The sequence below is a fragment of the Hemiscyllium ocellatum genome, chromosome 26 (genome assembly GCF_020745735.1).
Source record: "Hemiscyllium ocellatum isolate sHemOce1 chromosome 26, sHemOce1.pat.X.cur, whole genome shotgun sequence".
Classification (NCBI taxonomy): domain Eukaryota; kingdom Metazoa; phylum Chordata; class Chondrichthyes; order Orectolobiformes; family Hemiscylliidae; genus Hemiscyllium; species Hemiscyllium ocellatum.
In genome coordinates, this window is record NC_083426.1 from 8,261,962 (window position 1) to 8,289,427 (window position 27,466).

Here is a 27,466-nt window from a genome sequence, read left to right on the forward strand (position 1 = left end):
TCTATCCTGAGAAAGAGCCAAACAAGCTGATATATTAAATGAGGCAAAGAAACTGTCGGGTTTGATAGGAAAAGGAGAACATCATCTGTGTAGGGTATGATAGAACAATACAGCGCAGAACAGGCCCTTCGGCCCTCGATGTTGCGCCGACCCATGAACAATTCCTAGCTCGTCCCCCTACACTATCCCAAAATCATCATCAACAATCTCCCTAATGTGGCTGAGTTGACTATATTAGCAGGTAAGGCATTCCATGCCCTTACCACTCTCTGCGTAAAGAACCTACCTCTGACATCTGTCTTAAATCTATCACCCCTCAATTTGTAATTAAGTCCCCTCTTACAAGCTGATGTCATCATCCTAGGAAAAAGACTTTCACTGTCTACCCTATCTAATCCTCTGATCATCTTGTATGTCTCTACCAAATCCCCACTTAGCCTTCTTCTTGCCAATGAGAACAGGTTCAAGTCTCTCAGCCTTTCCTCATAAGATCTTCCCTCCAGACCAGGCAACATCCTGGGAAATCTCCTCTGCACCTTTTCCAATGCTTCCACATCCTTCCCGAAATATGGGGACCTGAACTGTACACAATATTCCAAGTATGGCTGTACCAGCGTTTTGTATACTCACAGCATGGTATTGTGGCTCCAGAACTCAATCTCTCTACGAATGAAACCTAACACACTGGATGCCGTCTTAACAGCACTATCCACCTGGGTGGCAACTTTCAGGGATCTATGTATATAGATTCCAAGATCCCTCTGCACATCCACACTACCAAGAATCTTTCCACTGACCCAGTATTCTGCCTTCCTGTTATACTTCCCAAAGTGCATCACCTCACATTTAGCTGCATTGAACTCCATTTGCCATCTCTCAGCCCAATTCTGCAATTTATCCAAGTCCCCCTGTGACCTGTAACATTCTCCCACACTGTCCACTACTCCACCGACTTTAGTGTCATCTGCAAATTTACTATTCCATCCACATATGCCTGCGTGTAAGTCATTATAAAGATGACAAACAGCAGTGGTCCCAAAACAGCTCCTTGTGGCACACCACTAGTAACCGGACTCCAGGATGAATATTTTCCATCAACTACCATCCGCTGCCTTCTTTCAGAAAGACAGTTTCTAATCCAAACTGTTAAATCACCCTCAATTCCATGCCTCTGCATTTTCTCCAACAGCCTACCATGTAGAGCCTTATCAAAAGCTTTACTAAGTCCATGTATACCACGTCAACTGCCCTACCCTCATATACATGCTTGGTCACCTTCTCAAAAAACTCAATGAGGTTTGTGAGACACGACCTGCCCTTGACAAAACCATGTTGACTATCTGAAATCAAATTGTTGCTTACTCGATGATTATAAATCTTATCTCTTATAATCCTTTCCTACATCAGAAGTAAGGCTCACTGGTCTATAATTACCTGAGTCATCTCTACTGCCCTTCTTGAACAAGGGCACAAGTGTGATCTTATGCACCCCAATCCCACCTCCGCGGCAACCATATTGGGTTCCTTCCCAATGGCCTCCACCAATGGCTCAATCACCAGCGTGAACAACAGTGGTGATAAGGGACAACCGTGTTGGCTGCCTCTACCAATACTAATTAGAAAGAACTACTGCCATAGGATCGCTATATAACACTTCCACCCATTTGGAAAAGACCCCACCGAAACCAAACTGCTCCAGAACATAAAAAAAGATACGGCCACTCCACCCGGTCAAATGCCTTCTCTGCTTCGAGGGAGACCACCAAGCCTGGAATTGACCACTACTGACACACCTGGACTATGCTCAGTACTCTTCTAACACTATTAGAGGACCTACAGCCCTTACTAAACTCTGTCTGGTCCCCCTTTACAATAAAGAGCAACATCTTCTCCAATCTCAATGTGAGTTTCTTAGATAAAATTTTAAAATCCAAGTTTAGCAGCGAAATGGACGTATATGAAGCATAGACCTCTAAGGCCTTCCCTTCCTTGAGAATGAGAGAAGTATTCGCTTCTCTCAGAGAGGGTGGGAGGCAGCCCTGACAGTACGAATAATTGTACATGTCCAGCATTGGCCCGGCCAATATATTCATAAATTCCTTATAAAACTCACTCAGAAGGCCATCTGGGCCGGGTGCCTTACCATTTTGCAGCTGTCTTACAGCCCCCTGTATCTCTTGCACTGTCAAGGAAGTATTCAAAAGGGATCGCACCTGGAAGGTTCAGGTTCATAAAGAAGGATTCCATCTTTGCCAACCTGTCCTCACAGTCCTCTAACCAATACAGCTTGGAGTAAAATTTCCTAAAAGCCATATTAATCTTTTTGGAGTCACAAATAAGAGTTCCAGTGCCCTGTCTGATACATCTGATAGGTGTGTGTGTAAAAGGGAAGGGGCTCTTTTTCCGAGCCAAATAAGCCTGGTATTTCCCTGGCCAATCCCCATACTCAAATAACTTTGTTTTGCAAAAGAGATCTCTCTCTTTGCTGTTTGAGTCAGCACAAAATTCAGAACAGCCTGGGGACCTGTGCTTCGTTGTAACTTTAATCACAGATGGCCTATTCACATATTTTAAATGTTGTAATTGTATGTGCTTCCACCACTTCCTCTGTTAAGCTTGTTCCATATACACACCACTACCTGTATGCAAAAGTTACCCTTCAGCCCTTTTTAAATCTTTTCCCTCTCACCTTAAACCTAGGCCCTCTAGTTTTGGACTCCCACACCTGAGGAAAAAGACCTTGGCCATTCACTCTATCCATGCCCTTCATGAATTTCATAAACCTCTGTAAGGTCACTCTTCAGCATCTGAATCTCCAGACAAAAGGCCTCAGACTATTCAGCCTCTCCTTATAATTCAGACCCTCCAGTCCTGGCAACATTTGCACCCTCTCAAGTTTAACAACATCCTTCCTATAGAAGGACAACTACAACTGAATGCAATATTCCAAAAGTGGGCTAATCAATGTTCTGTAAAGCCATAACATGATGTCCCAACTCCTATATTCAGTGTTCTGACCAATGAAGGCTAAATGCGTTCTTCACCATATCAGTTCTGAAGAAGGATCACTGGACCTGAAATGTTAACTCTAATTTCTCTCCACAGATGCTACCAGACCTGCTAAACATTTCCAGCATTTTGCTGTTGTTTCTTTACCACCCTGTCTACCTGAAACTCCACTTTCAAGGAACTATGCACTTGCATTCCTCAGCATCTTCATTTAGCAACACTCCCTAGGTCCCTACCATTAATTTGGAGCGACTGGGCTTGTATACACTTGAGTTTAGAAGGATGAGAGGGGATCTGATTGAGACGTATAAGATTATTAAAGGATTGGACACTCTGGAGGCAAGAAGCATGTTTCTGCTGATGGGTGAGTCCAGAACCAGAGGACACAGTGTAAAAATAAGGGGTAGGCCATTTAGAACAGAGTTGAGGAGAAACTTCTTCACCCAGAGGGTGGTGGATATATGGAATGCTCTGCCCCAGAAAGCAGTGGAGGCCAAGCCTCTGGATACTTTCAAGAAAGATGGATAGAGCTCTTAAAGATCAAGGGTTATGGAGTAAGGCAAAAAAGGATACTGATTGTGGATGATCAGCCATTATCATAATGAATGGTGGTGCTGGCTCGAAGGGCTGAATGGCCTACTCCTGCACCTATTGTCTATTGTATATTAACTGTATAAGCCCTACCCTGGTTTGCCTTGCCTCATCGATCACCAGTTCCAATATGCCACAGTGAGAAACTGTAATGATGTCCCAGGAGACAGATACGGGATACGACCGATAAAGTACTGATTGTCATCCAGTACTTCCCACGAGCGGAGAAACTACGCCATGTTCTACACAGCCTGCAACACATTATCGATGAGGATAAGCACCTTGTCAAGATCTTCCCTACGCCTTCACTTTTCGCCTTTAAATAACCACAAAACTTTAAACAGACCACTGTTCACAGCAAACTGCCCAACCTTCAGGACAACATTGACCACAACACCATACAACCCTGTCATGGCAAACATAGCAAGACATATCAGAGTATCGACATTAGATGTGGGGACACCATCCACCACGAGCGTGGCAGATACTCGTGTGATTTGGCCAATGTTGTCTATCTCATACGCTGCAGACAAGGATGTTCCAAGGCATGGTATATTGATGAGACCAAGCAGACGCTACGACAACAGATGGATGGACGCCATGCAACAGTCGCCAGACAGGGATATTCCCTCCCAGTCAGAGAACACTTCAGTGGTCAAGGACATTCGGCCTTGGATCTTCGAGTGACTGTCCTCCAAGGTGGACTTTGGCAACTTTGCATGACGTGTATCCCAATCAGAAGCTGATAACCAAGTTTGATACACATGAGGGTGGCCTTAACTGGGATCATGGGTTCATGTTACATTCCAGGTGATCCCACTACACTATACACTCCCACACACACACACACACACAAGCAGACATACATACACACTCTTACACATGATCACACTCACGCACTCACACAGACCCTCTCTCACACACACACACACACACACACCCTCTCACCTGCATACACTCTGTCACACTCACACTCACACACACACACGTACACACATGTACACATATAAGTCTATGGAGTGAACTTGAATATGCAGATTTGTATTGCAAATGCACTCTATTTTGTTCAAAAAGTACATCATCTGGAGGCAGGCAGTCCATGTAGCATTTTATAAATTTCTACTTTGGAAATAGAACCAGTCTGACTCAAGGTTGGGTACAGACAGACTCTTACGTCACACCTTTAATGCATTGTCTGAGCTGAGATGTCAGTTTTTAAAATAAAACCTTAAGTTATCTTGGGACTGTGACTGGAAAGAAGTTCTGGGATTTACACATTAATCACTCATAACCTGCATCCCCATTCTAAGTGATTAAGGACTGAACAGCAATCTAGGTTTGTTCAATGCTTTGCATCAGGTGTATGGCACTTTGATGTTTTACTATAAATTCTGTTCCTATGATCCTGTCCCACTAGCTACCTGACAAAAGCTTGAACTTCCAAATAAACCTGTTGGACTATAAATAATAAAATGTACTTACAAATAAACCTGTAGAACTATACCTGGTGTTGTGTAATTGTTTAACTTCATCCTTATTAAAATGCAATGTCTTACATTTATCTAACTTAACCCCCCCGCCTCCCCCCGGAAAATACTCAAGTAATGGTTGATCTCATGAAAATGTTGACCGCTATTTTTGACCTGAAGATCTGGAATTTTTCCATATATCTCATGTAAAAGTCAACCCTAGTTCTTCACAGATAACAGATCAACATTTGCAAGTCAAGGTATTCTCCAGTACATAAATGTTCTGATTAGGAAATGAATTGGGTTTTTTGTGCTATTATGTGATTTGATATACAATTCACACCAATTTGGCACAAAAGTTTAAGATTGATCATGTCAGGTGACAACCAACATCATGGAAAACAGTCATATGCCAAGTTGAGGTTTTGAAATGTCTTCATCATTTTGTGTAAAAACGCCCTTTAGAAAAAACAAACAATATACAGTAGAGTTTAAACCGAAAGTTAATGAAGTTGTAGAGAAGACAACTTTATTGCAGCAAGAGAAATTTATGTTTCAGAGAAATTTGTGAGACGCTGGAGAAAGATATTGAAACAACTTCAGATAATGCTAAAATGAAAGTGTGCCAACAGAGATAAACCTAGCAAGTGGCCACAATTCAAGAAAAAGTTGCTGAGTGGGTACTTGAAAATCATCAAAATGGAAAGTGTGTTAGTTGTGAAGCCATCTGAACCCATGCATGAAAACAAAATCAAAGGATGGAATTTCGGATTTTAAGGCAAGTGCTGAATAGTGCACAAGGTTCATGAGAAGGCATGACTTAGTGCTTCAGCAGAGAACTAAGATTGCACAAAAGTTGCCTGCTGAACGAGAAGATTTTACAGTTTCACCAGTTTGTAATTAGAAACCTGCAGAAGGAAGGTTACAAGATATCATGCATTGGAAACATAGAAGAAACACCGATTACTCTCAAATGCCAAAAAGGAGAAAAAACAGTATTGGTGACGACCCCACTAGCCATAAAAAAAGTAGATTTACTTTAGTTCTCTCGTGTATGGCTGCTGGTACTAAGTTAAAACCAATGGCAGTTTTTAAGAGAAAAGCTTTGCCACAGGAGAAATTTCCAGAAGGAATTGTCATCCATATGCATCTACAAAGCTGGATGGATGTAGAAAATGGATAAAGAAAGTTTGGAATTTATGACCTGGTGGACTACACAAGGAAAAGAGTTTGTTCATCTGTTGATCACATCTAGTGAAGAATGTTGTTGCTAACATCCAATCACATAACACCAATGTAGCTGTAATTCCCATGGATTTACAAATCTTTTGCAACCAATAGATGTTAGTCTGAATAAGCCATTTAAAAACATGCTGAGAATGAAGTGGAATAACTGGATGTGTGATGGAGGCAGTATGCAGGCTGTATCACTGCCAGTGATCTGTGAACGGATCATTGATTCTTGGAAAGAAATGGAAGCTGACACTATTTTCAAATTATTCAAGAAATGTGGAATTTCGAATTCATTGGACAGTACAGAGGATGGTTAGCTACGGGATGGCAGAGATGAAGAAGAAGAAGCGGATGGTGTGCTACTTCTTACTACGAATTGGATCCACGTAACAATATCACTCATCCTGATGATTATGCAGCTTTATTTAGTGGTGAATATTTTAATGAATTTTCGTATTTGACATATTTAAGATGTATTGTGTAATTGTGATTTAAAGCCATATTATATTTCTACTTCACTTTTTGTATGTATAAATAAAAGCTTACTAATTCATTTTTATTTCTATTGTCTTTATCTGGTAATTACTTTTTTCCCCTTTATTTGTTTAGCGATCAGTTGGGCTTCTGCAAATGATACGGTATTTTGGACTGTAGCATGAATTTCAGCTCCTCAAACATAGTACCGGTGTTATAGTTGACTCCATAAATTTAGCCTTAAAAAGTCTTAAAAGTTTGACTCTGACATGAGTATATGTGGCATATCTGGCAATCTTCTGCCCATTGGCCCATCTGATGAAGGTCCCATTGTCCTCTGAGATAATCCTCTTCACTATCCACAACACCACCTGTTTTTGTATCATCTGCAAATTTCCTAATCGTGCCTCCTATATTCAGATCCAAATCATTTATATAAATGATGATAAGCAGCGGCTCCAGCACTGATCCCTGTGGCACACCGCTGGTCACAGGCCCACAGTTCTGAAAAGCCTCCTAACTTCAACAAGGTGGCGATGCTGACACAATAAGCCCCTGACCCAGTCCGCTCCAGGCTTGCTGCATCTTCCTTTTTGTTTTGTCTTTTTCTTTCTCTTTTTTTCTTTGCTTTATCTTCTGATGTCATGTGGCTGCAGAAGCCGTGTGAGCGGATCTTTGGGTGCAGAGGTGGCGGTGCCTGAAGCTGGGATTCCTGGCATCAGAGACCTGGAGGGTGGACTCAGGTTGTTGTCTGTGGCAATCCATGGGGCCTGGAGTGGGGACTCAGCAGCTGCAGCAGGTGTCGTCATTGTGGAGACATTGCCTGAAATATGGACTTTTGTTCATACTGTACCCAGAGTGGGGGCTCCTTGAGGCCTGGGGGAATTTTGAGGAGACCTTGTAGAAGCCCTGGAGCTGTATTTGAAGACCCCCTGTACAGCAGATGAACTCTATTTATAATATAATTTCATTTTATTCTTTATGTAACTCAATATGGCGCTGGATTGTGGCGACAAATCACTTTTCGCTATATTTTTCTTGATATATGTGACAATAAATAACAAATAAAGAACTCAAGCCAATTTTACATCCGACTGGCTAGGTCCACCTGGATCCTATGTGATCTAACCTTACTAACCAATCTACCATGCGGAACCTCACTAGTAATTTGTTCACCACTGCTCATATTAGGTTCTGGTCAAGATGGTTTGGCATTCCTAATTGCAGCCTGAGTCCATACATGGACACAAGGATCAATTTTAAAAGTGCAGTAAAATTGATCAACCTTGAGGCATTGGTGAAGTGTGTCATCTCGGAGGCTGAGTAAAACTGAAGTTATTAGGAATCAGAAAAAACCTCTCTGCTCCCTATTGTCACAACTAGCACAAAGGAATAATACATTGAGTACTGTCAGCTGATATCTCAGCCCCAGACATGACTGCTGGAGTTCCTCAATATAGTCTCTGAGGCCCAATGACATTCAACTGCTTCATCAATGATCTTCCCTCCAACTTAAGGTCAGAAGTAAGAATACTTTCTGATGATTGCCCAATGTTGTCTAGCTGAGTAGACTGCTTTCATACGGTTCCAATCTAATATTTCTTACATTATTTCTTCTGAATGTTGTTTTCTTGTCAATCCTCCTAGTTCTCATGAAAATGCAGCACAATGCTCACATCATCCAAATGTACAACTTTATCTTTCTTATAAAGGTGATGAAACTCAGCCTCTATCTCATTACCATCTTTCTTGAATTGCCAACAGGACTTTAGAATACTGGAAGAGCAGAAATTCATGTCAATTAGGTATTAGGACAGAGCATTGCTTCTGGTTCCCACTTTAAACTGTCCATCAACCCATTCCATTACTCTGTTTGGCAATTGTCTGAGATTAAACTAAACTTTCACAACTCTAAGGTACATTCAACAGTATATTCTAATACCCTGACATCTGTGATATTAATAAATATTCGGAGCAAATGTATGGGAACACCACCACTCATACATTCCCCTTCATCCAATCATGCTCCATCCTGATTTAATTGGAATTATATTGCATCTCCTTCAGTGTCAAACTCCTAAAACCTTCAACCTAATAGCACAGTGGGTGCTCCTCTATCAGATGAGCAAGAAGGTGGCTCAACATCAACTTCTCAAGGGGCAACCAGGGTTGGCTTCTCAGCCATTCCTCAGTCTCATAATGAGTGCAACAAAGGACCAAAGTGCTCAGGATAGTGGCAACATATTACCCAGTCCAATAAACCAAGAACTGTGGATGTCGAAGTATGAGAGCAAGCTAATGTTTTGAACCTCGAAGACTCTTCATTAGAGCTGTCTGATCCCCTGTGATGTGCAGCATATTTGTTTTCAATATGGATTGCAGCATCAGCAGTAATTTGCTCCTGCTGAAGTATGACTCTTGTTTAGAACTGAAGTCTTCTGAAGAATAGTCACTGGACTCGAAATGTTAATTCTGCTTTCTCTGCACAGATGCTGCAATACCTGGTGAGTTTCTCCAGCAATTCCTGTTTTTGTCTCACAGAATTACCCATTCCTGCTGAGACTACATTACCCAGCACCCATTGGGGCCATACAGGATACCTGGAATTATGTTACCCAGGGATCATTGCGACAGTCCCAAACCGTAGTTTTGAAACTACATTACCCAGAATCCCTGAAACTACATTACCCAGAATCCCTGAAACTACATCACCCAAGGGACAGCCTTCCTGGAGAAGGGCTTATGCCCGAAACGTCGATTCTCCTGCTCCTTTGATGCTGCCTGACCTGCTGCGCTTTTCCAGCAACACATTTTTAAACTCTGATCTCCAGCATCTGCAGTCCTCACTTTCTCCTAAGGGACAGCCTTATCCAACACGGCCATGGGACTACATTACCCAGACTCCCTGGTTGCACATTACCCATAAGACGCAGGAGCTGAAATTAGACTATTCGTCCCATCTAATCTGCTCCACTATTCAATCATGGTTAGAGACAAAAAAAAACTGCAGTTGCTAGAATCCAAAGTTGACAGGCAGGATGCTGGAAGAACACAGCAAGACAGGCCACATCAGGAGCTGAAGAAGAGTTACACCCGAAAAGTTGACTTCTCCACATCCTGATGCTGCCTGGCTTGCTGTGTTCTTCCAGCCTCCTCCCGTCTACCTCACTGTTCAATCATGGCTGATAAGTTTCTCAACCTTATTTGCCTGCTTTCTGTCCATAATCCTTGACAACCAAGAGTCTATTCTGATGAAGAAAGTGAAGACTGCAAATCAGTGTCGAAAAGTGTGGTGCTGGAAAAGCACATCAGTCAGGCAGCTTCTAAGGAGCAGCAGAGTCAACGGTTTGGGCATAAGCCCTTCATCACGAATCTATTATCTCTGTCTTAAATAAACTCAAATGACCTGGTCTCCACAGCCTTCTCTAACAGTTGATGCCACAGATTCAGCACTCTCTGGCTGAAGATGTTTCTCCTTATTTCCTTTCTAAAAGATCTTCCTTCTACTCTGTGCCCTCAGATCCTAGTCGCTCCTGCCAATAAAAAATCTTCCCAACATCCACTCTGTCCAGGCAATTCAGTAATCTGTAAATTTCAATTCAATCCCCCCTCAACATTTTAAACTCAATCAAGCATTGACCCAGAGTCTTCAAACAAGTCTTCATTGGATCCTCAGGGATCATTGGGAACTACATTAGCCAGAGATAATCAAGAACACATAGAATAGGCAGCTTTGGGATGGCATTAACTAAGGTTCAATAGGAATACTTACAGCAGGCGGCTTGAGACTACATTAGGTAAAAACAAGGACTGCAGATGCCGGAAACCAGAGTCTAGATTAGAGTGGTGCTGGAAAAGCACAGCAGGTCAGGCAGCATCCAAGGAGCAGGAAAATCAATGTTTCGAGCAAAAGCCCTTCATCAGGAATAGAGACAGAGTGCCTGCAAAGTGGAGAGATAAATGAAGTCGGGGTGGGGGGGTGGGGGGAGAAAGTAGCATAGAGTACAATAGGTGCGTGGGGGTGGTTATGGACGTGATAGGTCAGAGAGGAGGGTGGGGGAAGGTAGCAAATTTTTCTGCTCCACGGATGCAACCTGACCTGCTGTACTTTTCCAGCACCACTCTTAAGACTACATTATCCAGGGTTGCAGGAACTACAGTACCCAGGGTTCATCGGGAACACATAGTAAACATTGCGCTCGGACTACATTACCCAAGATTCCCAGAACTACATTACCCAGGGTTCACCAAGGACTAGACATGGGTCCTGTTGGATTTGGGACTACATTACCCAAGATTCCCGGGACTACATTACCCAGAATTCATCAGGAATAGATGGTGCTGGCGACTTTGGGACTACATTACCCAAGAATCCTGGGACTACATTACCCAGGGGTTATCAGGAATATATGGTGCTGGCGGCTTCGGGACTACATTACCCAAGAATCCCGGGACTACATTACCCAGAGTTCATCAAGAATATATGGTGCTGGCGGCTTTGGGACTACATTACCCAAGAATCCCGGGACTACATTACCCAGGCTTCCCCGGGCGGGTGTTGTTCACTGAGGGAAAACAGCGGCGGCGATCCCTGTCCCCGGAGCTGAGGTCGGTGTCCGTGTCCCTGCAGCCGGGCCCAGCTCACGGCCTACGCCGTGGCATGGAGGCTGCAGGTGGCGGGCGTTCCCTGTCTCCGGCGGCCAGGGAGCTGCTGCGGTCGCTGGGCAGCTGCAGCAAACACGCCTCGTATCTGAGGCAGAACCTGAGGGAGACCAAGAAATACTTCAGAGAGCTGCGGCACTCGCACGGCAGCAGCCCCGGGTCCCGGGAAGGTGAGCAGGGCCTGGGAGAGGGAGAGGCCGGGCCTGGAGAGGCTGACAGCCAGCCTACACTGCTGGAAGGTGAGCCGGGCCTGGGAGAGGGAGGTCAAGGTAAGGCTGGCTGGGTGTTAGGGACCATGGGATGGAGACCTGAGCATGGGATGGGGGGAGGTGGGTGCTTCAACGGAGGATGTGAGGGGGGCTGTGAGGGTAGGCTGATACTGACCTGACCTTGGTAGGATCCTGGAAGGATGGTGACCTGAGGCTTGGAGGACGTTCAGGGTTTGGGGTGGTGGGGTGTAGGGGGGTGATCTGTGATTTGGGATGACGGTGACTTGGAACTGTGGGGAGTGATGACCTGGGATCGTGGGTGGGGCAATAAGGGACTGAGAGTACCAGGGGTCTGCTGATTGACTGACTGTAGGATTTTGTTGGTTTTGGAGGGGGGGGTGGGGGTGGGGCTGATGTGGATGGTGGACTGTGGGAGAAGGTGACTGGGGATGGGGTTGTAGGGGTCTCGGGTGACTGGGGATGGGGTTGTAGGGGTCTCGGGTGACTGGGGATGGGGTTGTAGGGGTCTCGGGTGACTGGGGATGGGGTTGTAGGGGTCTCGGGTGACTGGGGATGGGGTTGTAGGGGTCTCGGGTGACTGGGGATGGGGTTGTAGGGGTCTCGGGTGACTGGGGATGGGGTTGTAGGGGTCTCGGGTGACTGGGGATGGGGTTGTAGGGGTCTCGGGTGACTGGGGATGGGGTTGTAGGGGTCTCGGGTGACTGGGGACTGTGGCTGGGTAGCTGAGGATTGGAGGGGAGGAGGGAAGGGTTATATCGAGGGCTGGGAAGAGGGAGGGCTGGTGCTGGGGGATGGTGAGGATCCTTGGCTGATCCAACTTTGGAGAGAAGGTGTAAATCTCTAACCAGAAATGGGGCATATCTTATCTTCCAAACATTGCATGTAGGACCCACCCTGCTCTGTGTGTTGATTAGTCTCTGGATAGTTCTGAAGATTTGTTGTACAAGCTCAAGATGTGATTTATTTTCAAAATGAAAATACTTGTCCATGAGGAAGTAGGATTGTACTGAAATTTGTGGCAAAATGTTGAGTAAGGCTGGGGTCTCGTTTGAGTGCAAAATCTCACCTTATTTAGATAAATGTTTTTTAAAGCATGCACACTAAATTTATTTAGTTTGGAAGATTAAGATCTTGTGTTTGATCTTGGGCCAAACAAATGAGAGGGTTTGTTTTTATTCATTCATGGGATAAGGGCATCACTAGCTAGCCCAGCATTTATTGTCTGTCCTTAATTGCCCAGAGGGCAGTTGAGTCAGCATGTTGCTGTGGGTCTGCAGTCACATGTAGGCTAAACCAGATAAGGATAGCAGTTTCCTTCTCTAAAGGACATCAGCTTTTCCAGTAATTGCCAATGGGTTTGTGGTCATCATTAGACTGTTGGCTCCAGAGTTCTTTTTTGAATTAAAGTTTCCCCATCCACTGTGGCTGGATTTCAACCTGAGTCTCCAGAACATTACTGGGTCCCTGGCTTAACAGTTCAGCAATAATACCCTCAGGCTATTGCCTCTTAGATTGCATTCACATTTTTGTTAAGGACCAAAATGTGATGCTCACACTGCAAGGCTTAATATTGTTTGTAAACCAGCAGCACTGCAGAGGAAAGTGACAGAACAAGATGTGGGTGTGTCACTTAAGGCAAGGTGAGGTTAATTTCAGGTATTGGTTGGAACAGTAAAGAAAAACTTGCCTTTGACAGAAACAATGTACAAGTTGGTATCAAAGTAATACCATGATTCAGGAATTGGAATCTTAAGTTTTTTTTCTCCATGAAAATGCAGCAGAAAGCCTAACTTGGCTATCTCAGTGTTTCCTCCATGTTTTTCACCTTATTTTATTTAGTTTCATAAACACATCTTTCTGTTCTTTCCTTCCTCCTTGCTCATCTAGCTTCCCCTCGAGTGCAACCTTTTGTAAGTTGTCAGAGCAGAAATAACATTTGATTTCTGCACCTCATATGTTCCAAGTTATTGGCTTTAGAATTATCCACACGCAATGGTAAATATGGATTCAAGTTTGGAAATCGGTTTTCATTGATTCAGGTCACTGACCTTGTGCAAGTTAATTTAGTTAAATATGTTTAACTTGTAACATTTAAGATATTTAGATTTTACTTTGATTACTTAGTGTGGAAACAGGCCCTTCGGCCCAACAAGTCCATACCGACCCTCTGAAGAGCAACCCATCCAGACCCATTTCCCTACGTTTACCCCTTCACCTAACACCTACAGGCAATTTAGCATGGTCAATTCATCTAACCTGCACCTGGATTGTGGGAGAAAACTAGAGCACCTGGAGGAAACCCACGCAGACATGGGAAGAATGTGCAAACCTCATACAGACCCAGTTGCCTGAGGTGGGAATTGAACCCTGGTCTCTGGCACTGTGAAGCAGCAGTGCTAACCACTGTTCCATCGTGCCCCCCTTGGTTTTCTGTGTTTGGTGTTATGCCTTTTATGTGCAACTGGTTTTGAGGTGCCAGCTTTCTGAAAGTGGATAAATTAGGAGCTGAGTCATGTTTCAGAATTTGACTGGAAAAGATTTGGGAGTAGTTACTTTATTTAGAAAAAAAGGCCAGAAGAACAAAAAGGGCTTTGAAATGATTCGATGTTGAATGTTAACATGTTTGTCTTGATGTTTAGTCATACAGTAAACAAGCAATTTGGTGACTTGTCTTAATAATCGATAAATTTCTAATCCATTGTTAGAAGGTATTTGATCTCCTTGGCTGAATAGTCAGTAATTAGGTATAAGGTCAGATGCTTAAACACAATACACTCTGTCTGTTGCAACAGAAGCCGCAATTAGTGCCAAAAAGGCAGCTTGTTAGGAGCATGTATATTGTTAAATGGAGATCCAAATATCCTTCATAGTAATTGAATATAGTCAGAACTTTTGCTGTCTGTGCATATTCACTGTAGAATAAAACAGCTTGACATTTTTAACCAAGCCTTATCTCACCCCTCGAGATAAAGGAAGAAAGCAGACATGGCAAAGACCTTTATCGCTTTCTGTTGCATAATGGATTCTACTGTTGTTCAGGTTGAGATGTGACAGATTGAGTCAACCTCCATCTCCTCACCACCAAACCACCTTGCACAAAAAAAGCAAAGAGGCAGCTCAGGAATGTCTCAACAAGAGCTGAGATATTGGTTACAGAAAATGCAACTTTATTGGAATTATTTGGATCCTCCAGTACGTGGTCAAAGCCAGCTTTATCATCTCTTTGCTCCAATGAACTGCTTGCTCTATTTGCTATGTTGCTGGCAGCTTATTGGGTGACTCTCCAAACCCTCTCATACAAAAATAATTTGTGGAAATTGAAAGAGGAATGGGCAATGGAAGTTGTGTAACCCATGTTTGAACAAGGTTTGATTTTTAGTGGGGAGGGATTCTGAAATGTTCTACCACAGGATGACCTGCCTTTTTCTTCACTTCCTGCATGAATTGGAATAATCACACGGACAGACAAGATAGAAGCAGAAATATGCTTTGCTTCCCCCCCCCCCCCCCCCCAAATGATCTGTTTGTGTTTTGATTTTCTACCTTCCCACTTACCCGTGAAAACGTTAGATTCTCTGACCAAACAAGAATGTCTTTGCCTTAAAAACATCAAATGATCCTGCCTTAGGCAGAGAGTTTGAGTCTGTGGATTCTGAAAGCAAAACCATTCTCTTCATCTGCCTTAAAAGGCTGATGTCTAATTTTAAAACTGTGCCTCTAAGTCTGGACTTCTCCATTCGGTTCGATTCCCTACAATGTGGAAACAGGGCCTTTGGCCCAACCAGTCCACACCGACCCTCCGAAGAATAACCTACACCGACCCTCCGAAGAATAACCTACCCAGACTCATTCCACCATCCTATATTTGCCTCTGACTAATGCACCTAAACTATGGACAATTTAGCATGGCCAATTCACCTGACCTGCACATCTTTGGACTGTGGGAAGAATCCGGAGCACCCGGAAGGAATCCACGCAAACACAGGGAGAAAGTCCCCCAAAGCTGGAATCAAACCCGGGTCCTTGTCACTGCGATGTAGCAACGCTAACCACTGAGCCACCCCCACCCCAGAGGAAACACCTTTCCTATATTCATCTGTTCAAGATCATTCAGGTTATTATACATTTCAAGCAAGTCATCCCTCCCTTTTTTCTCGAGTTCACTAGATACGAGTCCAGCCTCTCCAACTTTGTTTTCCTAATACAACCCACTCATACAAGGTACCAACCCAGTAAACCACCTCCTGAGTTCACGCAGAATTATGAGAGGCCGTGTAAGTGAATTAGTGGCTTTCCCCACAAAGGGGAGGCTCTGCAAAGCTCGGATTCTGATGGATCACAACAAATAACATAAAATTTATGTTAGGAAACAAATGCCACCAAAATGGAAAAATCAGCATGTGTTCTGAAGTTATTTTGATATCCCTTTCAAAATATTTCCAAAATTAAGAAAACCCATTCAAACTTGGAGTATGTGAAGGCTGCAAACACGAAATTCAGTTGCAGAGAGTTGTGAAATATCATGTTAGTGAAGGAAAACTTCAGTTCTCTTTTAATTATCGCAGCTTCAGCTTAGCTGGACACAAGATTTTAAGAACTTGGTGACCATGTGCTTTAGTGGAGCATGCTAACTTTGGAATTAGGTAATGAGTGGACACTCGATCTGGTGCTGAAAACCCCCGTGGCTGGGCCATTAAATATATTCAAGGCAGAGTTAGATTTTTTTTAAATATAAGTTAGCAAGGGAGGTGAAGATTGTGGGTGGAAGGGTTGAGCAAACCAGAAAATGGAGTTTAGGGAACAGTCAAATCAGCCATGGTCACAGAATGGTGAAGTGAGCTTGAATGACCCAAATGTCTGACTTGTAATTCATCTGTTTGTGTGAACTATTGGCTGACAAGATAACAGATGGCAAATCTGGCTGTACCTTCCTATTTTGATGCAGTTGTGGTTCAGTTACTTGTACTCTTGATTGGAAGGTTGGCCTTTTCAAGTTCCATTTGAGAATTGACTATGCAGTCCACGAAAGTGCAACATCCCCAGCACATTACTGAGACCGTGTCACCTTTTGAACAAGACCTTGAAGTAAGGCTCTGTCAGAGATGTACAACATGGAAACAGGCCCTTTGGTCCAACCCGTCCATGCCATCCAGATCTCCCAACCCAATCTAGTCCCACCTGTCAGCACCCGCCCCATATCCCTCCAAACCCTTCCTATTCATATACCCATTCAAATGCCTCTTAAGGGTTGCAATTGTACCAGCCTCCACCACATCCTCTGGCAGCTCATTCCATACACGTACCACCCTCTGCGTGAAAAAGTTGCCCCTTATGTATCTTCTGTATCTTTCCCCTCTCACTCTAAACCTATGCCCTCTAGTTCTGGATTCCCTGACCCCAGGGAAAAGACTTTGTCTATTTATCCTATCCATGCCCCTCATAGTTTTGTAAGCACCTTTATAAGGTCACCCCTCAGCCTCTGATGCTCCAGGGAAAACAGCTGCAGCCTGTTCAGCCTCTCCGTGTAGCTCAGATCCTCTAATCCTGGCAACGTCCTTGCAAATCTTTTCTGTCTGTACCCTTGATTGGATATCCAAAGATCCCAGTATCTAAGGATCAGATGGCAAGTTCCAGACAATATTTCCCTTTCTTACAGTGCTTGAAAACAAATTGCTGTTAGTGGGGTCTTGCTGAGTGTACTTGGTCTCCCATGTTTCAGACCTACCAACAGGGACAACGTTTTTTGGGTGGGTAAGATTTAATTGCCCACAAATACGTTTTTTTTTAATGCAAGAAATTTCCTTGATCTGAAATTCAGTTCATTTTGAAAGAGCAGAACTGTGAATTTTGATTTTACTGAAATGATCAGAGTACCGGTCATTGAGATTCTTCTGAATTGAGGGATTGTGGGATGTGGGTGACAATGTGGAATTAAGGCAGATGTTCAGTGTGATCGTGTATATGGCAGAGCAGACTCCAGGGGATGTGTGGTTGAGTTTGCTGCAATTTTCATGTTCTTAGCAGTTCAAGCAATGTAAACTCTTTGTCAATAATCATTCGGACCTGCCAGAGTACTCTGAGTCAAGTGTGTTGCTGGAAAAGCACAGCAGGTCGGGCAGCATCCAAGGAGCAGATGAGTCGCCGTTTTTGGCAAAAACCCTCCAATTCTTGATGAAGGGCTTTTGCCCGAAACGTCAATTTTCCTGTTCCTTGGGTGCTGCCTGACCTGCTGTGCTTTTCCAGCAACATACTATCAATTCTAATCTCCAACATCAGAAATTCTCACTTTTGCCTAGAGTATTCTTAAATGTTTGGTTTGTTGTCATCTTGCGATATTGTAACAAATTCATTGCTTAAGCTTTAAATTGTTCCTGAATAACGGAAAAGTAGCACTTTATGTAGAGTATTTCGCAACTGCTGGGTTTCTCAAAATACTTCACAACCAATGAAGTACTTTTGAATTGCAGTTCCTGTTGCCATGTAGGAAACACAGAAAATTTGTGCTCATTCAGCAAAGCAGTCGTGACCAGGTAATCAGTTTGTGACCTTTTAATGGGGAATCCATTTTGGCCAAGACACTGAGGACTGCACCCTTTGTTTTATGTGAAATGACGACTATCTTGGAGGATAGGTGAGACCTTAATTTTTAAAGTGTCACCTGATGGTCAGTATTCCCTCGTACTTCACTGGAGTGTTATGATTGAACCCAGAGCCCCCTCATGTTTTCCTGACTGTCTTCCCTGAGCCATGGTTGACCGTTTGTAGGCCAGTTCCATATAAATTGAATTCCTGATGCTCCACCCCCCTCGCCCGCTTAGTGATGTTGATGTAACACTTCATTTTGTAAATTGTGTTTGCAACCATTTGTTAAGCATGAAACCTGTAGCTGAATTGTGTAACATGGCAACTGTGTTAGAGAAGCTAACCTTTGGAAATCAAATAATGGAATTGTATATTGGGAGCTGCAGCTTTGATACTTCAGATGTCCTAACGTGCTCATACACTGGGGAATCCGAGAAATGTAAACCACAGCTGAAGAACCTAAGGCCCACTATGTCTGCTTTGGTTCAAGGAAAGCAATTCAGCCTGACACCACTTGACCACTCTTGGTCTGTAGTATATTGAAGGTAAGTACCACTTGGAAATACCTTTTTTTTTAAAATGCCATGAGGGTCTCCATCTCTATCAACCTTTTTACAGTCAGTGAAGGATCCACGCTATTCAGTCCGATTGTGAACATAACCTCAACCCTAATCCTTTCATCCATTACTTGAAGTTGATGGAACCTAAGTCTTTACTCAACATACCTAATGCACCAGTTAAACTTCCTATGGATCTCATTTGCTAAAAACCAAAATGGCTCTACTTTGTTCAGTCTTTTCCCAAAGCTAAAATTCTCCATTCCTGGCAATGACCTTGTTGATCTCTTCCTTGGTACTTTGTTTTAATCATGTCCATCCTGTGATATGGATTAATGATTAATAATTTGCTGTCTGAGTGAGCATACTGTGATGTGATTGTGCTTTGCTGCCCATACTTGTCCTTCTACATGGAATTCTTCTGACATTCCACTATCCCTATTTAACTGTCTTTCTCTTCATTCATTCTATTGTCCCAAACTCATCTTTCACTCCTTTTTTTTTTGTTTCCTCTTTTTGGTATTCAATATCTTTTTGTAACTAAATTAGTGTTTCAGTGCTGTAATGGAGAAGATCAATGCTCTTGATGGTTTGTTTTTGAATACTAAATTCCACAGAGCTGAATTTCAGGACAACAGTTTGCATAAACTTCACTGGACTGCATTGGTTTCCAGCATTGTTGCAGATTTATTCAATCTGCAGAGTTGGCCAAATACTACAACTTAGTCTCAGTTGTACTTTCAAGAGTTATTTTGGAAGAGGAACAAAAGCAGTGGAAATCACAATCATGCAATTGTTACCAAGCAGAAAGAGGCTATTTGGTTATCATGTCTGCAAAAGCTCCCCAGATTGGATTATTTTGCTTGGCCTCACTCTGTAACTTTCTCTCCATAACCAAGAACAGAACAACCTTGATTATCCGAATGAGGCGGGTGGGGTGTATTTTGTTCAAATAACTGATCTGATGGTAAACAAAGGAAACATTTATGGGACTTTGATCTTGTTCGAATAATACGAAACTCCGATAATTGTTTCGATAACAGAGGTTGTTCTGTAGCTTGTTAGTTTTCAAATAACTACCTATCCCTGTCTTTTGAGAGCCTCGGTTAAATTTGCCTCTATCATATTCTTGGACAGTGCATTCCAAACCATAACAATGCATTTTTTTTTTAAAAAAAGCTTTTTCTCATCACTTGTCTTCCTCCTTTGTGTCACTATTAGGATTGAACTTGCATTTTTTTTTGATTTGTCAAAAGGAACAATCCTAATTATTAGACCACATTCTGAAAGCTGATCTTGATGCCTAATCTCCAATAACTGACCAATATTATAGTTCAATTTTTTCATTTTGCATAAAAGTGATTGCATGATTCAAATTTGGATAGATTTATCATAAGATTTTGTGAAACTTTTGTACATGTCACAATCCCAACTAATGGTGTTACTGGGCAAGTCAGATTCCAGAATGAAACTTGGCTTGATAGATTTTAATTTTAGCTAACATGTGGTCATTTACTGAAAAATAGTCTCCAAACAGATTTTCTTGAATAGCAGATTACAAGTTTAGTACACCAAGTGGCAACAATGAAAACTAACCAAACTATCTAGGTATAGTACACAAGAAAAATCTTAAATTGAAACCAAGTCAAATCTCATCTTTTTTTCTAACACAATATGTTAGACACTCAAATGTCTGGAAATAACCCCTTGGTCAAATCTCTCAGTTTAACTGAATTGATTCTCCTTGGTTCTTCCCTGTGAATACTTTTGAAAATTTAAGAATTTAGATTTTCTCACTTTCGAATAACCAAGCAGCCTTGGTCTGGAAGTTGGGCAAACTAACTTGACCACTGAGATAACTCTACTTTCCCTGAACTATTTGGTACTCTTCAAGAAGAGAAACCGTATTTGCATCTGACTCTTGTTAGGTGTCCTCAATCTTTGGGCTTTTAAAGCTAAGATTAACCCTTTTATTAACCTGAACCAAAAACAAATTCATAGTCTTCAGTGTTTACCAAACTTGTCATAAACCACGACAACTTAAAAATGTGTTGCTGGAAAAGCACAGCAGGTCAGGCATGAATCTGCAGGAATCTTATGCCCGAAACGTCGATTCTCCTATTCCTTTGCTGCCTGACCTACTGTGCTTTTCCAGGAACACCTTTTAAAGCTCTGATCTCCAGCATCTGCAATTCTCACTTTGTCCTATAAACCACCACAGTACAAATAATTTACTCCATTAACACTCGAGCTTGTCATTTTCAATTTCATAATCAGATTCTGATCTTTGCCCAATATTCAGATAGCATCTGTGATGCAACACATCCTGTTCACCTAGCACCTGAAGCTTCCTGACTTACGTTGGCGCTGATTTAACATCATCTTTATAAATCACTCCATTATCTCAAGCCTCTATATCTAACTGCTAGATTACACCTCAAGATCTTTGCTTCTCCTTTATTAGTCTCTTGCACAACCTCTATCTTGTCATTTCTCCAGCTGAGACCATATTCTTCTGGTTGCCAAGGTCCAAAGCTCTTCAGGTCTGTATGCCAATCTACCTGCCTTGTCCTTTAAAATCAAGCTTTCCGATTCCTCCTGTTTAATTGCCACCTTGTTTGGCATGGTGTTGGATTTTATGTAACAATACCCTCACGAAGCACCTTGTAACATTGCGCTAAAAAAGTAAATATATATTCGTGTTATTAAGGTTACACTTCCTTATGCTATAGCTGGTCACATGCAGCAAGCATAACTGTGAAATTCTTAAGAGTTGAAGAATCCTAAAATTATACAGTGTAGAAGGAAGACAATGAACCCATTGTGTCCTTTCTGGTTCCTGAAAGATTGACCAAGCTTGTCCCATTCTAAGCCCTCTAAATTCATCATTTTGAATTATGGGCAGCACGGTGGCACAGTGGTTAGTGGCCAGAGACCCGGATTCAATTCCTGTCTCGGGTGGAGTTTGCACATTTTCCCCGTGTCTGTGTGAGTTTCCTCCGGGTGCTCTGGTTCCTTCCCGCGGTCCAAAAATGTGCAGGTTAGATGAATTGGCCATGCTAAATTGCTCGTAGTGTTAGGTGAAGGGGTAAATGTCAGGGAATGGATCTGGGTGGGTTGCTCTTCGGAGGGTCAGTGTGAACTTATTGGGCCAAAGGGCCTGTTTCCACACAACGTAATCTAATCTAATCTAAATATATATCCAGCAGTCTCTTGATTCCTTGAATGGAATCTGTCTCAACTACTCTCCTGGGCAACGCCATCAAATCATATCCGCTGATTGAAGAAGTTTCTCCTCATCTCACTCCTAGCCCTCCAGGCGGACTATCTTGAAATTGTGACCCCTAGTTATTGAAGTAATGGTTGACCTCCATCATTTGCATCTATGCTTTAAGTGATAGTATTTGATAAAGCTACTTTTGGCACAGTCATAATCACTCATGCTTCAGTATGTTTTGTAATGTGTGGCTCAACCCTCCAGATCCTTCCCTGAAGGCTGTGGGGATTTGTTGTTATCCGCCAGCTGTTATTTCTGGTTTGGGTTGTTAAGATCTTAAACCAAGTATCTGTCCTCACTTAATTTGTTTGTAGTGTTTTAACCACAAAGAACTCTCGGCAAGTTAATTCTCATTTTAACATGGCAATTCTGTCGAGCACAAGTTTGTCAGGTCTGCAACCATGTCTTCACAAATATTAATGCAGTTTGATGGCTCTGACATGCTTATATTTCATGTAAGTCAGTAGTCCCAATTGTTTTACTTCCGGGACACCCGCACCAATCAACCCCACTGCCTCGTGGCCGAATGTTTCAACACCCCCTCCCACTCTGCAAAGGGCATGCAGGTCCTGGGCTGCCTTCACCGCCACTCCCTTCCCACCTGATGCCTGGAGGAAGAACGCCTCATCTTCTGCGTCAGAACCCTTCAACCCCATGGCATTAATGTGGATTTCACGAGTTCCTCATTTCCCCCCCCCACCCCAAACCTTACCCCAGTTCTAGCCTTCCAGCTCAGCATTGTCCTCATGACCTGTCCTACCTGTCAATCTTCCTTCCCACTATTTGCTCCACCCTCCTCTCCGACCTATCACTTTTACCCCACCTCCATCCACCTATTGCACTCCCAGCTACCTTCTCCCTCCCCCTCCCATTTATCTCTCCACCCCTCCGAGTTTGCCAGCCTCATTGCTGTTGGAGGGCTTTTGCCCAAAACGCCAATTTTCCTGCTCCTTGGATGCTGCCTGACCACCTGTGCTTTTCCAGCACCACTCTAATCTCCAGCAGCTGCAGTACCCACTTTCATCCAATTGTTTTACCACCCTGTTAGTAATCAGTAACGTTGGAGACTTTGGTTTTGCAAACACTTTGTTATATCTCAAGAGCATTGTTAATTACTTTTAATTTATTTTCAAATTTGTCCCATCACCTTCACTTCAGCTGTTGAATTGTGGTATTCATGCAAGTCTCTTTGTCAGGTGTTAACTGTCCTTCATTAGTTAGAATTGGTATTAATGTAGCCCAGATATAACATGATCAGTGGATGGATAATTGATATCAAGTAATGCCATAATTCCTGTAAGTTGGTTAGTTTTTATCATTGTCACCCCCCACGATCTACCTGTTCATCTATTTTGAGTGATCTAATGTTGAGAGAGCAGTATGTAGTTTACTGTATGACTCATGTACAGTCATAGAAAGGCTCTTCAGTCCAACTGGTCCATGTCGAACATAATCCCAAACTAAACTAGTCCCACCTGTCTGCCTCTTGCCCATATCATGGCCCCCCCCCCCGCCCCCCCAAAAAAAACCTGTTCCTATTCATATACCTATTCAAATGTCTTTAGAAGAGTTTGGAGGGATATGGGCCGGGTGCTGGCAGGTGGGACTAGATTGGGTTGGAATATCTGGTTGGCATGGATGGGTTGGACCGAAGGGTCTGTTTCTATGCTGTACATCTGACTCTAAATGTTCTAATTGTACCCACATCCACCACTTTCTCAAGAAGCTCATTTCACGTGCAAACTACCCTCTGTTTTTAAAGTAATTTGCACATCATATCTTTTAAATCTCTTTGCTCTCACTTTTAAAAATGTTTCCCTAAGTCTTGAAATCCCCCATCCTAGGGCCAAGGCACCTACCATTAACCCTATCTATAACCCCCATAATTTGATAAACCTCTAAGGTCACCTCAGTCTCCTATTTCAGATGAGAAAAAAATGCACAAAATGTTTCCTCCCTTTGTCGCAGTAGTTCCGGCATAAATATTGATGAGCAGACCAGAGTTAAGGTATACCATGTGATGTTTGTCAACTTGACTGGGTAATGTCATTTCACCTGAAAAGCAACACTTACGCAGCATGGTGGTTCAGTGGTTAGCACTGCCTCTCAGTGCCAGGGATCAGTGTTCGATTCCATGCTTGGGTGACTGTCTGTGTGATTTTTGCATGCTGTCCCTGTGTCTGAATGGGTTTCCTCGAACAGTCCAAAAGATGTGAAGGTTTGGTGGATTGGCCATGATAAATTGTCTGCAGCATCCAGAGATGAATAGACGAGATAGATTAGCTGTGGTAAATGCAAGGTTACAGGGAATTGGGTGGTGGGGTAGTTCTGGGTGGGAAGCTCCATGGAGGGTTCATGAGGACTTGATGGGCCAAATGGTCTCTTTGTGTATTGTAGAGATTTTATGATTCTATACTTGACGTTATGCAATGTAGTTCAGTACTGCCCAGAATTGTCTGAACCTGTTGAACTTTCTGAATGAAGTTTCAGATTCTGACTCCAAGCTAAGTGTGAGCACTGAGCCAGACAACACCTTGTGACTTTCTTTTTTACTTTGAAGAGTGTGGTGTACTTTTGTTTTCCTTCGGTGTAATGTCTTTGTGATGAAAAGTTAGTGATGTGCATCATTGTGTGCCTGTTAGAACAGGAACCAATTGCGTTTAGCTTTTAACATTGTGAAGTCTTAAGTTTTGATGTACGTATATGAACTATTTGCATTTGTGGGATGTGCTCATCACCAGCTGGGCTAGCATTGATTGCCCATCCCCTGTGCTGTTGAAGTTTGTGTCGAACTGCCTGCTTGAAACGCTGGGGGCAGCACGATGGCTCAATGGTTAGCATTGCTGCCTCACAGCACCAGGAACCCAGGTTCAATCCCAGCCTCTGGTGACAGTTTGTGTGGCGTTTGCACATTCTCCCAGTGTCTTTGTGGGTTTCCTCTGGGTGCTCCAGTTTCCTCCCACAGTCCAAAGATGTGCAGGTCAGGTGAATTGGCCATGGGAAATTGCCTATAGTGTTAGGTGCTTTAGTCAGAGGAAAATGGGTCTGGAATGGTTTCTCTTTGGAAGGTCAGTGTGGACTTGTTGGGCTGAAGAGCCTGTTTCCACACTGGAGGAAATCTAATCTAATCTCGTGTCGACACCCACGCTGAACCATGTTAGGGAGGGATTTCCAGGATTTTGACCAGGTGACAGTGAAAGAACAGGGACATATTACTAAGTCAGGAAGGTGAATACTTGTCATTCTCGTCGTGTGTTTGAGAACTGCTGTCGAAGGTGTCTTGGTAAATTTCTGTAGTGTATCTTATAGGAGACAACTGTCATCATTCCATCTCTCTCAATGCATTGCAACCAGCATTTGGAAACTTCACATATTTGACAAACTGTACAAGATGTTGGCAACTGAAGGCTTTTTATTTTCACTTGGTATTAGTATGAGATAGGACATGCTACAGGTAGCTTAAGAGACGAAACAGGTGCCAAGCAATATTGAGAGAAGTGTTACTTGTGCATGGCTCAAGAGATAGATGTTAACATTTCATAGAGGAACTGGTTCAGTAGCAATGCAGTAGAAGTCTAAAGTGGAGTTGAATGATGGAGGAAAGCCGAGCAGGTCAATTGACTTGCTGTTCAGCTTCAGGTCTGTGACCAGAGAGATGCACAAAAATTCTGTGAAGATTTTGTACTACGTGTCCATTTCTGAAGCTCTAAATCTTGAACAAAATTTCAGAAATTTTGTTTGTGATAGATGAATTTCTGTTTTTCTTTAAAATGATTTAATTTTCTGTTCCCTTTGGTAAAAACATAAACAGGAGCAGGGATAGATTATTTGACTTATTGAACATGAGCATCGTTCTTTCGAACGGTGATTGGACTTGAACGAGAAGATCACTTTCCCATCTTCTGCAGTGATTGCGGAATTGGCTGGTGTCAAATTAGAAGTTAGTGTTGTGCAGTTCCCAATTCTGTTAGATTAAGTATTTGAGTGTTTCCGATTTAATTGTAAGCTGATTGCATTTCCCAGACAGGGAACAATCGACTGAGCTCACTATCTGTTGCTAAGTCTGTATGACACAGTTAAAAAAAAGTCATTTAAAAGGGCTTTTTGGCTTGATTCCTAGCCTCGTGCTCTGTTATCATTATTTTGAGTGCGATGTGTTTTTTTAAATTAGTTTATCTAGGCCACTGGGAATGAAAAAATACGTAAGTTGCCTGTTGCTGCTCATTCAGCGCGGTACATGGGAGGCATCAGCTCTAAGCTCTGCTGTGATGCGCTCGTAGCAATATCTGAAGCTGTGTTTGGGTTTGTGAGAATTATGTTGTGACATAGAAGCTGTTATGCCTTATTGAGGGTCAGAGACAAAAGGCGACTGTGTTCAGGTTCATCAACTAGTTGACCATCTCAGAAATAAAGGAATATGTACGGACTCTCTGATTCTTCTATTGTTATAGAAGATGTACAGCATGGAAACAGACCCTTCGGTCCAACCTGTACACGCTGACCAGATATCCCAACCCAATCTAGTCCCACCTGCCAGCACCTAGTCCATTATCCCTCCAAACCCTTCCTATTCCTACACCCATCCAAATGCCTCTGAAATGTTGCAATTGAACCAGCCTCCACCACATCCTCGGGCAGCTCATTCCATGCATATACCACCCTCTGTGTGAAAACGTCGCCCCTTAGGTCTTGTTTATATCTTTCCCCTCTCACCTGAAACCTATGCCCTCTAGTTCTGGACTCCCTGACCCCAGGGATAAGACTTTGCCTATTTACCCTATCCATGCCCCTCATAATTTTGTAAACCTCTATAAGGTCACCCCTCCGCCTCCGACACTCCAGGGAAAACAGCCCCAGCCTATTCTGCCACTCTCTATAGTTCAAATCCTCCAACCCTGGCAACATCCTTAAATCTGTTCTGAAACCTTTCAAATTTCATAACATCTTTCCAATAGGAAGGAGACCAGAATTGCACGCAATATTCCAACAGTGGCCTAACCAATGTCCTGTACAGCCGCAACATGACCTCCCGATTCCTGTACTTAATACTCTGATTGATAAAGGAAAGCATACAAATGCCGCCTTCTCTATCCTATCTACCTGCGACTCCACTTTGAAGGAGCTATGAACCTGCACTCGAAGGTGTCTTTGTTCAGCAACACCCCTTAGGACCTTACCATGAAGTGTATAAGTCCTGCTAAGATTTGCTTTCCCAAAATGCAGCACCTCGCATTTATCTGAATTAACTCATCTGCCACTTCAGCCCATTGGCCCATCTTGTCAAGATCCTGTTGTAATCTGAGGTAACCCTCTTTGCTGTCCACCACACCTCCAATTTTGGTGTCATCTGCAAACTTACTAACTGTACCTCTTATACTTGCA

The 27,466-nt window shown here is 43.0% G+C and overlaps 1 protein-coding gene across 5 annotated transcripts in view; it reads left to right on the plus strand.

Moving 5' to 3' along the window:
- Positions 1–11,354: 11,354 nt before the first annotated feature.
- The window catches only part of dstyk (dual serine/threonine and tyrosine protein kinase), a 127,989-nt gene continuing 111,877 nt past the window's right edge, over positions 11,355–27,466 (plus strand). For 3 of the 5 annotated variants that reach the window (XR_009646108.1, XR_009646107.1, XM_060845318.1), the window contains exon 1: positions 11,355–11,707. Coding sequence is in view for 3 of the 5 variants with exons in the window: in XM_060845318.1 (XP_060701301.1) it covers positions 11,437–11,707 (271 nt within the window). In the remaining 2 variants the exon portion in view is untranslated. The remainder of the gene's footprint in view (positions 11,708–27,466) is intronic. The other 2 variants (XM_060845319.1, XM_060845320.1) reach the window with 2 other exon arrangements.